Source organism: Oncorhynchus gorbuscha, linkage group LG01 (genome assembly GCF_021184085.1).
Source record: "Oncorhynchus gorbuscha isolate QuinsamMale2020 ecotype Even-year linkage group LG01, OgorEven_v1.0, whole genome shotgun sequence".
In the NCBI taxonomy this organism is placed as follows: Eukaryota; Metazoa; Chordata; class Actinopteri; order Salmoniformes; family Salmonidae; genus Oncorhynchus; species Oncorhynchus gorbuscha.
In genome coordinates, this window is record NC_060173.1 from 7,870,819 (window position 1) to 7,886,048 (window position 15,230).

The 15,230-nt window shown below is 46.7% G+C and overlaps 1 protein-coding gene across 2 annotated transcripts in view; it reads left to right on the forward strand.

Moving 5' to 3' along the window:
* The window catches only part of LOC124032171 (reelin-like), a 338,397-nt gene that overhangs the window by 292,261 nt on the left and 30,906 nt on the right, over positions 1 to 15,230 (forward strand). Inside the window, exons 39-47 of one of the 2 annotated variants that reach the window (XM_046344341.1) lie at positions 1,037 to 1,121; positions 1,981 to 2,163; positions 2,967 to 3,135; positions 5,519 to 5,624; positions 7,725 to 7,951; positions 11,071 to 11,294; positions 12,723 to 12,873; positions 13,537 to 13,671; positions 14,183 to 14,306. In XM_046344341.1, the coding sequence (XP_046200297.1) occupies positions 1,037 to 1,121; positions 1,981 to 2,163; positions 2,967 to 3,135; positions 5,519 to 5,624; positions 7,725 to 7,951; positions 11,071 to 11,294; positions 12,723 to 12,873; positions 13,537 to 13,671; positions 14,183 to 14,306 (1,404 nt within the window). The remainder of the gene's footprint in view (positions 1 to 1,036; positions 1,122 to 1,980; positions 2,164 to 2,966; positions 3,136 to 5,518; positions 5,625 to 7,724; positions 7,952 to 11,070; positions 11,295 to 12,722; positions 12,874 to 13,536; positions 13,672 to 14,182; positions 14,307 to 15,230) is intronic. The other variant, XM_046344351.1, reaches the window with a different exon arrangement.

A 15,230-nucleotide genomic window follows, 5' to 3' on the forward strand; every position in this document is an offset into this window, starting at 1 on the left:
GAGAAGAACCACATATCACAGTCGTAGTAAGTACATGATCCTCAAATCCAACCCCCCCCCCTCAAAAAATTTGATATTATTTGTCACATACACGTGTTTAAGCAGATGTTATTGCGGGTGTTGCGAAATGCTTGTGTTTTCTAGCTCCGACAGTGCTGTAATATCTAACAAGTAATATCTAACAATACACGCAATCTAAAGTAAAATAATGAAATGAAGAATATATAAATATAAAGTAGTTATCACCAAAGTCAGTGCTAGTAGGGAAAGACGAGTGATGGGGTGGTGGAACAAGAATGACTGGGATGTTTCCTTAAAGATACTCTTTAATGAGATAGAGTTTCAGATGTTTTCAGAAGACTGGCAGGGACTCTGCTGTCCTAGCTTCAGGGGGAAGATGGACAGGGACTCTGCTGTTCTAGCTTCAGGGGGAAGATGGACAGGGACTCTGCTGTCCTAGCATCAGGGGGAAGATGGACAGGGACTCTGCTGTCCTAGCATCAGGGGGAAGATGGACAGGGACTCTGCTGTTCTAGCTTCAGGGGGAAGATGGACAGGGACTCTGCTGTCCTAGCTTCAGGGGGAAGATGGACGGGTACTCTGCTGTCCTAGCTTCAGGGGGAAGATGGACAGGGACTCTGCTGTCCTAGCTTCAGGGGGAAGACGGGCAGGGACTCTGCATTCCTAGCTTCAGGGGGAAGACGAGCAGGGACTCTGCTGTCCTAGCTTCAGGGGGAAGATGGACCGGGACTCTGCTGTCCTAGCTTCAGGGGGAAGACGAGCAGGGACTCTGCTGTCCTAGCTTCAGGGGGAAGACGGACCGGGACTCTGCTGTCCTAGCTTCAGGGGGAAGATGGGAAGGGACTCTGTTGTCCTAGCTTCAGGGGGAGAAGCTGGTTTCACCAATGGGGTGTCGGAACAGAGAAGAGCTTTGACAGTACATACACAGCATTTTCCCTAGAAGACTCAGTAAGTGTACTTTCTCATTGATTATAAATCATCTTAATTTCTCTTTCTGTGTTCCTGTATTTTGTAGGAAGGTCTACGTATGTTGGTGTCGAGGGACCTGGACTGTACCAGCACACTTTACATCCAGTTCTCCTTCAAGTTCATCACTAAGGGTAGGTCACTCGATTTCACACACATTCTGTCTCTATCCGCTTGCAGTTATGATACATGCTGTACAGCCTGTTTGAAGTAGTGTGTGTTTTGTGTTTGTTTTTTTACCCCTTTTTCTCCCCAATTCCCTCTTTCTGGGACTCACCCACAAACAGGACCAAGCCTGGTCTGCAGAGGAGTGACGTACTTCATCCTAGCTGCACTAACTCCCCAATGAGATAGGGTGCAGGCCAGACAGAAGGCTGTTAGCCAGCCTGCCAGCTTTGTGGAGTCTGCCACTAGCACAGTCAGTGTAGTCAGCTCAGCTATCCCCTCAGCTATCCCCATTGAGACCGTGTCTGTGCCTCAATCTAGGTTGGGCAAATGACCCCCTTTTTCGGGGTATCCAATTGTTAGTAGCTACTATCTTGTCTCATCGCTACAACTCCCGTACGGGCTCGGGAGAGACGAAGGTTGAAAGCCACGCATCCTCCGAAACACAACCCAACCAAGCCAAGCCGCACTGCTTCTTAACACAGTGCGCATCCAACCCGGAAGCCAGCCGCACCAATGTGTCGGAGGAAACACGGTGCACCTGGCGACCTGGTTAGCGCGCACTGCGCCCGGCCCGCCACAGGAGTCGCTGGTGCGCGATGAGACATCCCTACCGACCAAACCTGGACGAAGCGGGGCCAATTGTGCATCGCCCCATGGACCTCCCGGTCACGGCCGGCTGCGACAGAGCCTGGGCTCGATCATTGGTGGCACAGCTAGCACTGCGATGCAGTGCCTTAGACCACTGCGCCACCCGGGAGGCCTCTTGTTTTGTGTTTTTGTTGATTTGTTGTACAGCATGTTGACTCTGTGTGTTCTGTTTCCCAGGTGTCCCAGAACGGTCCCACTCGGTGCTGCTGCAGTACTCAGTGAACGGAGGAATCAGCTGGTTGCTGTTAGATGAGTTCTACTTCCCCACCTCAACCGACACGCTGTTCCTACACCTCCCTCTGCCTGCCAGGGCCCAGACCAACGCTACCCGCTTCAGACTCTGGCAGCCCTACAACAGTGGTGAGTAGAGTATACAGGGACACATACACACACAAAGACACACACACAGAGACACACACAGAGACACACACACACACACACACAGAGACACATACATACACAGAAAGACACACACACACACACACAGAGACACATACATACACAGAAAGACACACACACACACACAGAGACACACACAGAGACACACACACACACACACAGAGAGACACACACAGAGACACACACACACAGACACACACACGCACACATACACACACACAGAGACACACAGAGAGACACACACACAGACACACACACAGACACACACACACACACACACACACAGAGACACATACATACACAGAAAGACACACACACACACACAGAGACACACACAGAGACACACACACACACACACAGAGACACACACAGAGACACACACACACAGACACACACACGCACACACACACACAGAGGCACACACACACACACAGACACACACAGAGACACACACACACAGACACACACACGCACACATACACACACACAGAGACACACACAGAGACACACACACAGACACACACACAGACACACACACACACACACACACACAGAGACACATACATACACAGAAAGACCAAATTTCCCCTTACGTTGATGACTATTGCAAATCCAGTCAGTTTTTCACGTTGATTCAACATCATCACCTTGAATTTCTTGGTTGAAAATGTCATGGAAACAACGTTGATTCAACCAGTTTTTTGCCCAGTGGGATATGGTGGGGACACACTGTATGTCTGACTGGTTATATATGTCTCCTGTAGGTAAGAAAGAGGAGGTGTGGGTGATTGATGACCTGATCATCGATGGAAGCTCGCTCAACAACCCACCCGTAGTCTCAGACAACTTCGAGGGCGGACCCCAAAACTACAACTGGCTCTTCTACCCAGGAGGCAACACTGGACTCTACTGCCCTTACCAGAAGAGTGGCCTGTGAGTAGTACCACCTGCCTCTTGTACACTGTGAAGGCCTTCCACTGTACCTCCAGACCTTATCTCTGTGTGTTGGGTCATAGTCCACTTCAAATCAGTCAATTCAGGAAGTAAACTAACATCGTAGTTTAGGGTTTCCTTAAGAGTCTATTGATGCACCTGTGCATCAATCTAAGTCACGTAAATAAAACACATCCCCATCCAAATCTGTCTGTTTAAAAACTAGAGAAATCATCTTTGCATGGGCTGCGTCTCAATCCTTCCACATCCTCCTATATCTGCCTTCCACGTCCTCCTTTGTCGGCCTTCCACATCCTCCTATGTCTACCTTCCACGTCCTCCTAAGTTCGGCCTTCCACGTCCTCCTTTGTCGGCCTTCCACATCCTCCTATGTCTACCTTCCACGTCCTCCTAAGTTCGGCCTTCCACGTTCTCCTATGTCGGCCTTCCACGTCCTCCTAAGTTCGGCCTTCCACGTCCTCCTAAGTTCGGCCTTCCACGTCCTCCTCCTTTGTCGGCCTTCCACGTCCTCCTTTTGGCCTTCCACGTCCTCCTAAGTTTGGCCTTCCACGTCCTCCTAAGTTCGGCCTTCCACGTCCTCCTTAGTCGGCCTTCCACATCCTCCTATGTCTACCTTCCACGTCCTCCTAAGTTCGGCCTTCCACGTCCTCCTAAGTTCGGCCCTCCACGTCCTCCTAAGTTCGGCCTTCCACGTCCTCCTTTGTCGGCCTTCCACGTCCTCCTAAGTTTGGCCTTCCACGTCCTCCTAAGTTCGGCCTTCCACGTCCTCCTTTGTCGGCCTTCCACATCCTCCTATATCTGCCTTCCACGTCCTCCTTTGTCGGCCTTCCACATCCTCCTATGTCTACCTTCCACGTCCTCCTAAGTTCGGCCTTCCACGTTCTCCTATGTCGGCCTTCCACGTCCTCCTAAGTTCGGCCTTCCACGTCCTCCTAAGTTCGGCCTTCCACGTCCTCCTAAGTTCGGCCTTCCACGTCCTCCTTTGTCGGCCTTCCACGTCCTCCTAAGTTTGGCCTTCCACGTCCTCCTAAGTTCGGCCTTCCACGTCCTCCTAAGTTCGGCCTTCCACGTCCTCTTAAGTTCAGCCTTCCACGTCCTCCTAAGTTCGGCCTTCCACGTCCTCCTAAGTTAGGCCTTCCACATCCTCCTATGTTCGGCCTTCCACGTCCTCCTAAGTTCGGCCTTCCACGTCCTCCTAAGTTCGCCCTTCCACGTCCTCCTATGTCGGCCTTCCACGTCCTCCTAAGTTCGGCCTTCCACATCCTCCTATGTTCGGCCTTCCACGTCCTCCTAAGTTCAGCCTTCCACGTCCTCCTATGTCGGCCTTCCACGTACTCCTATGTCGGCCTTCCACGTCCTCCTAAGTTCGGCCTTCCACGTCCTCCTAAGTTCGGCCTTCCACGTCCTCCTAAGTTCGGCCTTCCACGTCCTCCTAAGTTCGGCCTTCCACGTCCTCCTATGTTCGGCCTTCCACGTCCTCCTAAGTTCGGCCTTCCACGTCCTCCTAAGTTCGGCCTTCCACGTCTTCCTAAGTTCGGCCTTCCACGTCCTCCTAAGTTCGGCCTTCCATGTCTGCGGTGGACGGTAGACAAACTACAGCGGTGTCTGTCAGTTTGTGGTGAAAATCTTCTTACGAAAAATGTTTGTAGCAGCCGACCCCTCTATAGAAGGGAGACATTCTCACGAACACAACGGTGTTCTCCCTTTTGCTCGACGACCCTCACCAGTGTCACGGGACGAGTCTGAAGGTAACCAATACTGTTTTGTAACATGTATTATAGAACCATAGAGGTAGTTTTGTGCCGACAAAAAAGAAGAAATTATAAATATGTATCCCAAAAACTACACCATTTCCTGATCTTTCTTATATCTCCTAGATATAGGACAGACACTTCAAAACCCTATTCCTTATGATTTATTTCTTTGCCATTATGAATGTGTTATTCAATGTGTTTCTATGTGCTATAGTAATAAAAGCCCAAATCTATATTTTATCAAATGATTGTAAAAAAAAATGTAATGTGTATATATATATATATATATCTACAGGGATCCTAATATTGAATGTAAAATAGCTAAATGCTAATAGCTAAATGCTAATAGCTAAATGCTAATAGCTAAATGCTACTAGCTAAATGTTCCATGGTTCGACCATCTTAAAAAATATCCATATGTTAGCTTAGTAGAACCCTTCCCCCTAATGACTTAGACTTTTAGAGGTTAACGGAAAATAAATAAATCCAATTCAAATTGGATTTGGAATGTCAGTATACTTCCTGAATCGACTGAATTGAGTTGGACTTGAGCCCAACCCCTGCTGACAAAGCATTGTTGACAACGGACTGTGTCTCTGTGTGTACAGGGAGAAGGATGAGTCGGCCATGGTGTTTTTATCCAGTGAGCTGGGAGAACATTCAATAACCACCAGAGACATCGACGTCAACGAGAACACCATCATCCAGTTTGAGGTATGAACACACACACACACACACACACACACACACACACACACACACACACACACACACACACACACACACACACACACACACACACACACACACACACACACACACACACACACACACACACACGTCCTACGAGAACACTATCATCCAGTTTGAGGTATGAACAGTAGAGAGCAAACAGACTGCCTGGTTGGGAAAACAAAGTGGGCAAGGAAAGGAGTGAAGGAAAAGAGGAAATGAATGGGGAAAGAGGAGAGGAATGAGTGGGGTATGAACAGAGAGAGATAACAGAGAGATAACAGAGTGACTGAGAGGAGAGAGAAGGCCTGGGGTAGAAGAGGAGAGGAATGAGTGGGGTATGAACAGAGAGAGATAACAGAGAGAGATAACAGAGAGACTGAGAGGAGAGAGAAGGCCTGGGGTAGAAGAGGAGAGGAATGAGTGGGGTATGAACAGAGAGATAACAGAGAGACTGAGAGGAGAGAGAAGGCCTGGGGTAGAAGAGGAGAGGAATGAGTGGGGTATGAACAGAGAGAGATAACAGAGAGACTGAGAGGAGAGAGAAGGCCTGGGGTAGAAGAGGAGAGGAATGAGTGGGGTATGAACAGAGAGAGATAACAGAGAGACTGAGAGGAGAGAGAAGGCCTGGGGTAGAAGAGGAGAGGAATGAGTGGGGTATGAACAGAGAGAGATAACAGAGAGACTGAGAGGAGAGAGAAGGCCTGAGGTAGAAGAGGAGAGGAATGAGTGGGGTATGAACAGAGAGAGATAACAGAGAGAGATAACAGAGAGACTGAGAGGAGAGAAAAGGCCTGGGGTAGATGAGGAGAGGAATGAGTGGGGTATGAACAGAGAGAGATAACAGAGAGAGATAACAGAGAGACTGAGAGGAGAGAGAAGGCCTGGGGTAGAAGAGGAGAGGAATGAGTGGGGTATGAACAGAGAGAGATAACAGAGAGAGATAACAGAGAGACTGAGAGGAGAGAAAAGGCCTGGGGTAGAAGAGGAGAGGAATGAGTGGGGTATGAACAGAGAGAGATAACAGAGAGAGATAACAGAGAGACTGAGAGGAGAGAGAAGGCCTGGGGTAGAAGAGGAGAGGAATGAGTGGGGTATGAACAGAGAGAGATAACAGAGAGACTGAGAGGAGAGAGAAGGCCTGGGGTAGAAGAGGAGAGGAATGAGTGGGGTATGAACAGAGAGAGATAACAGAGAGACTGAGAGGAGAGAGAAGGCCTGGGGTAGAAGAGGAGAGGAATGAGTGGGGTATGAAGAGAGATAACAGAGAGACTGAGAGGAGAGAGAAGGCAGAGAGAGATAACAGAGAGACTGAGAGGAGAGAGAAGGCCTGGGGTAGAAGAGGAGAGGAATGAGTGGGGTATGAACAGAGAGAGATAACAGAGAGAGATAACAGAGAGACTGAGAGGAGAGAGAAGGCCTGGGGTAGAAGAGGAGAGGAATGAGTGGGGTATGAACAGAGAGAGATAACAGAGAGACTGAGAGGAGAGAGAAGGCCTGGGGTAGAAGAGGAGAGGAATGAGTGGGGTATGAACAGAGAGAGATAACAGAGAGAGATAACAGAACTGAGAGGAGAGAGAAGGCCTGGGGTAGAAGAGAGAGGAATAATGAACAGAGAGAGATAACAGAGAGACTGAGAGGAGAGAAAAGGCCTGGGGTAGATGAATGCTGAAAGAGGAACTCAATGGGGAAAATAATCCTAATATACTGTAAAAGTGGAGGGCAAAGCAAAGGGTTTTTGAAATGATAATGACTCATTTATATGCTTGATTCCTATTAATAATCAGTCAGTATAATTACTCTCCTCTGTGATGTAGGCAGGTTAATGATCATAATTATGTTATGGAAATAATGAATCGTATTATAATAATAGGAACTTGAAAATGTAGGAAAATGGTAAGCTTGTTTCAGAGGTCCAGAATTATTTTATGTTTATTGAAAATGTTTCTTGCTGAAGCTCCCTTAAGGCAGTGGGTATAGAACTGGTAGATCTTGTTTGGTTTTGGATAAAGATGTTATGGTTTATTATGGTAATAATTATATGTTAGCAATATGATAAGAAGTATACCTGATCAATTTCAGATCAACGTGGGCTGCACGGCAGACAGCTCCGCCTCTAACCCGGTACGACTGGAATTCTCCAGGGACTTTGGATCCACCTGGTACCTCCTGGTGCCCTTGTGTTCAGGAGGCCCCCAGCCCTCTTCCCTGTGCTCCACAGAGCTGCACCCTGCCAGTGTCTACTACCCGGGAACCACCCAGGGCTGGAGACGGGAGGTCATCCACTTTGACAAGCTGAGACTCTGCGGGTGAGGTTCCTTTCTGGGATTTGTTTTCCTGATAACTTGTGCTTCTGCTTTTTCTTTTCTCTTTGGAGTCTAGGCTGGGTTTCTCGAAAAGTGTTGTGCAAATGCTGATGGGAAGGAAAAAAATGTCTTTGTTAGAGTTTTTTTTTGCGATTGCTTACACACTTGTTGCGGAATTTGGCTCAAGCCAACTAAGACACAACCCTTGGAGATAAACATTTCACTTCCTACGTCAAAATTAAATACTCCGCAATCGAGACCTAACAATCCTTTTTTCAAAATGGCATTTTTGCTACAAAATGATAACACACACAGGCACCATTTGAACGACTCTTTCAAAGCAGCAACACACTGACAAACTTTTATACAAAACACTGCTGTCTTTTAGTACTTTGTATACCTTTTCAATGTTCTCATACAGGCTTCTGTTCCAGAATGTTCCAGTACATCTACTCACATTTCAATGTTCTCATACAGGCTTCTGTTCCAGAATGTTCCAGTACAGTACATACAGGCTTCTGTTCCAGAATGTTCCAGTACAGTACATACAGGCTTCTGTTCCAGAATATTCCAGTACAGTACATAAAGGCTTCTGTTCCAGAATGTTCCAGTACAGTACATACAGGCTTCTGTTCCAGAATTTTCCAGTACAGTACATACAGGCTTCTGTTCCAGAATGTTCCAGTACAGTACATACAGGCTTCTGTTCCAGAATGTTCCAGTACAGTACATACAGGCTTCTGTTCCAGAATGTTCCAGTACAGTACATACAGGCTTCTGTTCCAGAATGTTCCAGTACAGTACATACAGGCTTCTGTTCCAGAATGTTCCAGTACAGTACATACAGGCTTCTGTTCCAGAATGTTCCAGTACAGTACATACAGGCTTCTGTTCCAGAATGTTCCAGTACAGTACATACAGGCTTCTGTTCCAGAATGTTCCAGTACATCTACTCACATTTCAATTTAACACAAACATAGAAAGGCGTCAGACAAAATATTATATAGCGCTTATATTTTTCCCCATTGCAGGTTTTTACAACAACAACAACAACAACAACAAAAAAAACACAAAGAAAAGTAGAATTACAGTACAGTAATCAATACAATATGTTACCGTAAACTCACGGAAACAAAAATAAAAAAATTACAGTGCAGTGTTAAACAAAAAACATTTTCATTTGACCTTTATTTGACCTTTATTTGACCTTTATTTAACCTTTATTTAACTAGTCAGTTAAGAACAAATTCTTATTTTCAATGACGGCCTAGGAACAGTGGGTTAACTGCCTGTTCAGAGGCAGATTTGCGCCTTGCCAGCTCGGGAATTTGAACTTGCAACCTTCCGGTTACTCATCCAACGCTCTAACCACTAGGCTAACCTGCCACCCCCAAAAAATGTGTTTTGTAAAAGATGGGGTGGATGGTTCATGGATCCCGTCTTCTGTTAGTGTTTGGCCACATCACCTCCCTGGCTAGGCAACGGGGTCATCCCTGGCTAGGCAACGGGGTCATCCCTGACTAGGCAACGGGGTCATCCCTGGCTAGGCAACGGGGTCATCCCTGACTAGGCAACGGGGTCATCCCTGGCTAGGCAACGGGGTCATCCCTGACTAGGCAACGGGGTCATCCCTGGCTAGGCAACGGGGTCATCCCTGGCTAGGCAACGGGGTCATCCCTGGCTAGGCAACGGGGTCATCCCTGGCTAGGCAACGGGGTCATCCCTGACTAGGCAACGGGGTCATCCCTGGCTAGGCAACGGGGTCATCCCTGGCTAGGCAACGGGGTCATCCCTGGCTAGGCAACGGGGTCATCCCTGGCTAGGCAACGGGGTCATCCCTGGCTAGGCAACGGGGTCATCCAGGCAACGGAGTCATCCCTGGCTAGACAACGGGGTCATCCCTGGCTAGGCAACGGGGTCATCCCTGGCTAGGCAACGGGGTCATCCCTGACTAGGCAACGGGGTCATCCCTGGCTAGGCAACGGGGTCATCCCTGGCTAGGCAACGGGGTCATCCCTGGCTAGGCAACGGGGTCATCCCTGACTAGGCAACGGGGTCATCCCTGGCTAGGCAACGGGGTCATCCCTGGCTTGGCAACGGGGTGGGTATCCAACCCTGGACTGACCCCCTGACCCCCACCTCAGTGTCTCCGCATGCCTCTTCCATTACTTGCAGAAGAGGCAGGGGGGCATGTGGTTGGCGGGCATACACTTTCCAACACCATTTACTGCATTATGTAGTGCATCCAGATAATGTGTGCAGTATTGTAGGGACCGGGGTTGCCATAGTGATGGAGAACTCCTTGCAGACAAATGGCGGCCCACAAGGGGATATTTCCCCCTCTCTGCCCAGGGACATTCACAACGACTCTTTGTCCTATAACAACCCCCCTCTCTGCCCAGGGACATTCACAACGACTCTTTGTCTACCTCTTCCTCTTCCTCTCTCTCTACCTCTACCTCTTCCTCTACCTCTTCCTCTCTCTCTTCCTCTACCTCTTCCTCTTCCTCTTCCTGTGTGTGTGTGTGTGTGTGTGTGTGTGTGTGTGTGTGTGTGTGTGTGTGTGTGTGTGTGTGTGTGTGTGTGTGTGTGTGTGTGTGTGTGTGTGTGTGTGTGTGTGTGTGTGTGTGTGTGTGTGTGTGTGTGTGTGTGTGTGTGTGTGTGTGGGTATGTTTTTCATTTTGAAAAGAAGAGATTTCATTCTTGAACGAAGTGTCTAATGTAGGAAACAGTGTGTAGTGTTTTGCAAAGCGTGTTGCAGAATTACAAACAAACAAACAAACAAACAAACAAACAAACAAACAAACAAACAAACAAACAAAGCAGAAAGTGTTTTTGTATCTTTGTTTAAAAAGTTACGGTTTTGATATTTTTGTCTAAACATTCACTTTCAGTGTGTAAACAATCGGCAAAAACTGTAATACATTTGATTCATTGATTGATTGATTCAGTGATTCATTGATTCATTGATTCAGTGATTCATTGATTCATTGATTCATTGATTCATTGATTGATTGATTGATTCAGTGATTCATTGATTAATTGATTGATTGATTAATTCAGTGATTCATTGATTTATTGATGCATTGCTACGATCGTTCTCTCACCTCCGCCCACGCCAGCTCCATCCGGTTCCGTTGGTACCAGGGCTTCTTCTCCAGCAGTTCCTCCCCTCCTACCTGGGCCCTGGACAGTGTGTACATTGGCCCCCAGTGCCAGGACATGTGTAACGGACACGGGACGTGTGTGAAGGGGACACACTGTGTCTGTGACCCAGGCTACTCTGGCGCAGACTGCTCCCAACCTGACACACTCAACCCTGATTTTCTCAAGGAAGACTTTGAAGGTAGGCAGTGGTAGAGTAATTGCGGGTAGATTTTGTATGGTTTCGGATGGCGGGTTATAGTAAACCCTAACCCCCACACCCCCCCTAATCTTGTCCCTAATCCTGAGCCTATAACCTTAACCTTTAACCTTAACTAATCCCTTTGTATCTATTGGTTGAACATCCACTCCCTCAAAGGTTCAAGAAAACGCAGATGCCCACACAAACACAGAGGGAGTATGTGCCTGAGTATGTGCCTGAGTGTGTGTGTGTGCCTGAGTGTGTGTGTGTGTGTGTGTGTGTGTGTGTGTGTGTGTGTGTGTGTGTGTGTGTGTGTGTGTGTGTGTGTGTGTGTGTGTGTGTGTGTGTGTGTGTGTGTGTGTGTGTGTGTGTGTGTGTGTGTGTGTGTGTGTGTGTGTGTGTGTGTCTTTCTGTGTGTGTGTGTGTCTCTGTGTGTGTGTGTGTCTCTGTGTGTGTCTCTGTGTGTGTCCTTGTGTGTGTGTGTGTGTGTGTGTGTGTGTGTGTGTGTGTGTGTGTGTGTGTGTGTGTGTGTGTGTGTGTGTGTGTGTGTGTGTGTGTGTGTGTGTGTGTGTGTGTGTGTGTGTGTGTGTGTGTGTGTGTGTGTGTGTGAGTAGTAGACTGTATTTGTGCTGTCCATACACAGTGTTCGAGTATTGAGAGGTTGCCTTCAATACTCGCAGAGCTGCACTTGGTCATGGACTCCAGCAGACTGCAGCTGACTGTTGAGAACAGATGGCTGTTGAGAACAGCTGGCTGTTGTGATGAACACACTGTATTTCTAGTTTGTTGTGTATCTGTGTTTTACTAGTCTATTTTTCATCATCACCTGAACGTCTATTTAATCTGATGGATTTATCTGTCATTTGTCTGTCATTATATATCGTGTTAGTAGTGTTTGCAGTGCATAAAATGTCAGTGTGCTAGTCCTAGCTTTATTACATTATCTAGTGTTGTACTATAGTCCTAGCTTTATTACATTATCTAGTGTGCTACTATAGTCCTAGCTTTAGTACATTATCTAGTGTGCTACTATAGTCCTAGCTTTATTACATTATCTAGTGTGGTACTATAGTCCTAGCTTTATTACATTATCCAGTGTGCTAGTCCTAGCTTTATTACATTATCTAGTGTGCTACTATAGTCCTAGCTTTATGGCATTATCTAGTGTGCTACTATAGTCCTAGCTTTATTACATTATCCAATGTCCTACTATAGTCCTGGCTTTATTACATTATCCAGTGTGCTAATGTTAGCTTTATTACATTATCTAGTGTGCTAGTCCTAGCTTTATTACATTATTTAGTGTGCTAGTTCTAGCGTGTGTGTGTGTGTGTGTGTGTGTGTGTGTGTGTGTGTGTGTGTGTGTGTGTGTGTGTGTGTGTGTGTGTGTGTGTGTGTGTGTGTGTGTGTGTGTGTGTGGATATTTAGGAGGGGCGATGGATGCAGAGCGCTTTAGGCTTCTGAGTGGAGGGAAGCCTAGCAGGAAATGTGGCATCATGTCCAGTGGGAACCACCTGTTCTTCAGCGAGGATGGCCTGCGCATGCTGGTCACTAACGACATGGACCTATCCAATGCCAGGTACTGTGTGTGTGTGTGTGTGTGTGTGTGTGTGTGTGTGTGTGTGTGTGTGTGTGTGTGTGTGTGTGTGTGTGTGTGTGTGTGTGTGTGTGTGTGTGTGTGTGTGTGTGTGGGGTTTAGTTGGTAGAGCATGGCGCTTGTAACGCCAGGGTAGTGGTTTCGATCCCCGGGACCACCCATACGTAGAATGTATGCACACATGACTGTAAGTCGCTTTGGATAAAAGCGTCTGCTAAATGGCATATATTATTATTATTATATATGTTAACAGATAGATGTGCTACTGAGACCGTCTAATGGTAAGGTGTGGTATTAGTTTATATCTAGTCCTATTGGAAAGTCCTCACTTTTCCAGTGGCATGGTCCTTACATTGATAGTAAAATGTGTGTGTTATCAAATTGTACCAATCTGGAAATAGATGCACTCGTACACACACACACACACACACACACACACACACACACACACACACACACACACACACACACACACACACACACACACACACACACACACACACACACACACACACACGCACACACACACACACACACATACACACACATACACACACATTCATATATATATATATATATATATATATACAGTATAAATATATTTATTGATGCGCATTATAACAAAATACTACATTTTTCCTATAGGTTTGTTCAGTTCTTCCTGCGTCTGGGCTGTGGGAAGGCGTCCCCAGACCCCCGTTCCCAGCCCGTCCTGCTCCAGTTCTCTGTAGACGGAGGTCTGACCTGGGGCCTGCTGCAGGACTTCCTCTTCTCAAACAGGTTAGCGGATTCTCTTGTTCCCCTTGGACCTCCATGTGTTTTTGCCTGTTGATGTTTTTACGTCCTTTTAGTTTTTCAACGCAAAGGCATTTTTACTGTGAAAAATAAACTGCTATCTTAACTTATGTTATCTTATATCATCATCATCATCATCATCTTCATCATCCATCATCATCATCATCATCTTCATCATCCATCATCATCATCTTCATCATCCATCATCATCATCATCATCATCATCATCATCATCATCATCATCATCATCATCATCATCTTCATCATCCATCATCATCATCATCATCTTCATCATCCATCATCATCCATCATCTTCATCATCCATCATCCTCATCATCATCATCATCTTCATCATCCATCATCATCATCATCATCATCTCATCATCATCATCATCATCATCATCATCATCTTCATCATCATCATCTTCATCATCATCCATCATCGTCCATCATCGTCATCGTCATCTTCATCATCCATCATCATCTTCTCCAACAGCAGTAACCAGGCTCGCCTGGTGGCCCTGGAGATCCCTCTGCGTGCCCGTACCTCCTCCACACGTCTCCGCTGGTGGCAGCCCTCTGAGAACGGACACTTCTACAGTCCGTGGGTCATTGATCAGGTGAGGCACCTTCCCTACATCGGCAGATAGCCTAGTGTTTAAGAGCTTTGAGTCAGTAACCGAAAGGTGTCTGGTTTGAATCCCTGATCTGACTTGTGCCCTTGATCAAGGAACTTCACCCAAATGTAAATCTAAACATGTTTGTCCATTCATCAATCTCCTCATCCATCCTGCCATCTATCGTTATCTGACTAAGGTAGTACCTTAGGTTGGTATACTCAGTCTACACTACATTCCTCACATTGAGTTGCAAAGGCACTTAAATGTTTTGTCTTGCCCATTCACCCTCTGAATGACACACATAAGATGGTGCCAACAGATATGGCAGCTCAGCATCCAGTTCCTAAGCAACTTTGTAGTATCTTGTTTTGTGGGTGTTATTTCTTACATTATTAGCCCAGAATTATTCTTGTGTTATTACATACAGACGGAAATAACTTTTTGGATATCAGAGCGGCGGTAACCAGGAACACAACTTTCTCTAATTGGATCCTTTGTTCGTATCCAGGGTAATTTAACTTTTTCCAGAGGCTGCTCCAAGACACCGCTGTAGGAGGAGAGGTATTCGGAGGGGACTTCTAGTCCGACTCAGGAGGCGTGCACACCATCCACCAATTCCATGTATATTACTCGCTAATGTTCAGTCTAGGCGTAATAAAGTAGACGAGCTCAGGGCGAGGATCTCCTTCCAGAGAGACATCAGGAATTGTAACATGCTCTGTTTCAATGAAACATTGGCTCTCTCTGGATATACTGTCCCTGTCCATACAGCCAGCTGGGTTCTCAGTACATCACACAGACAGGAATAAAGACCTCTCCGGCAAGAAGAAAGGTGGGGGTGTATGTTTCATGATTAACTACTCATGGTGTGATTGTGATAACAAACAGAAACTCAAGTCCATTTGTTCACCCGACTTAGAATAC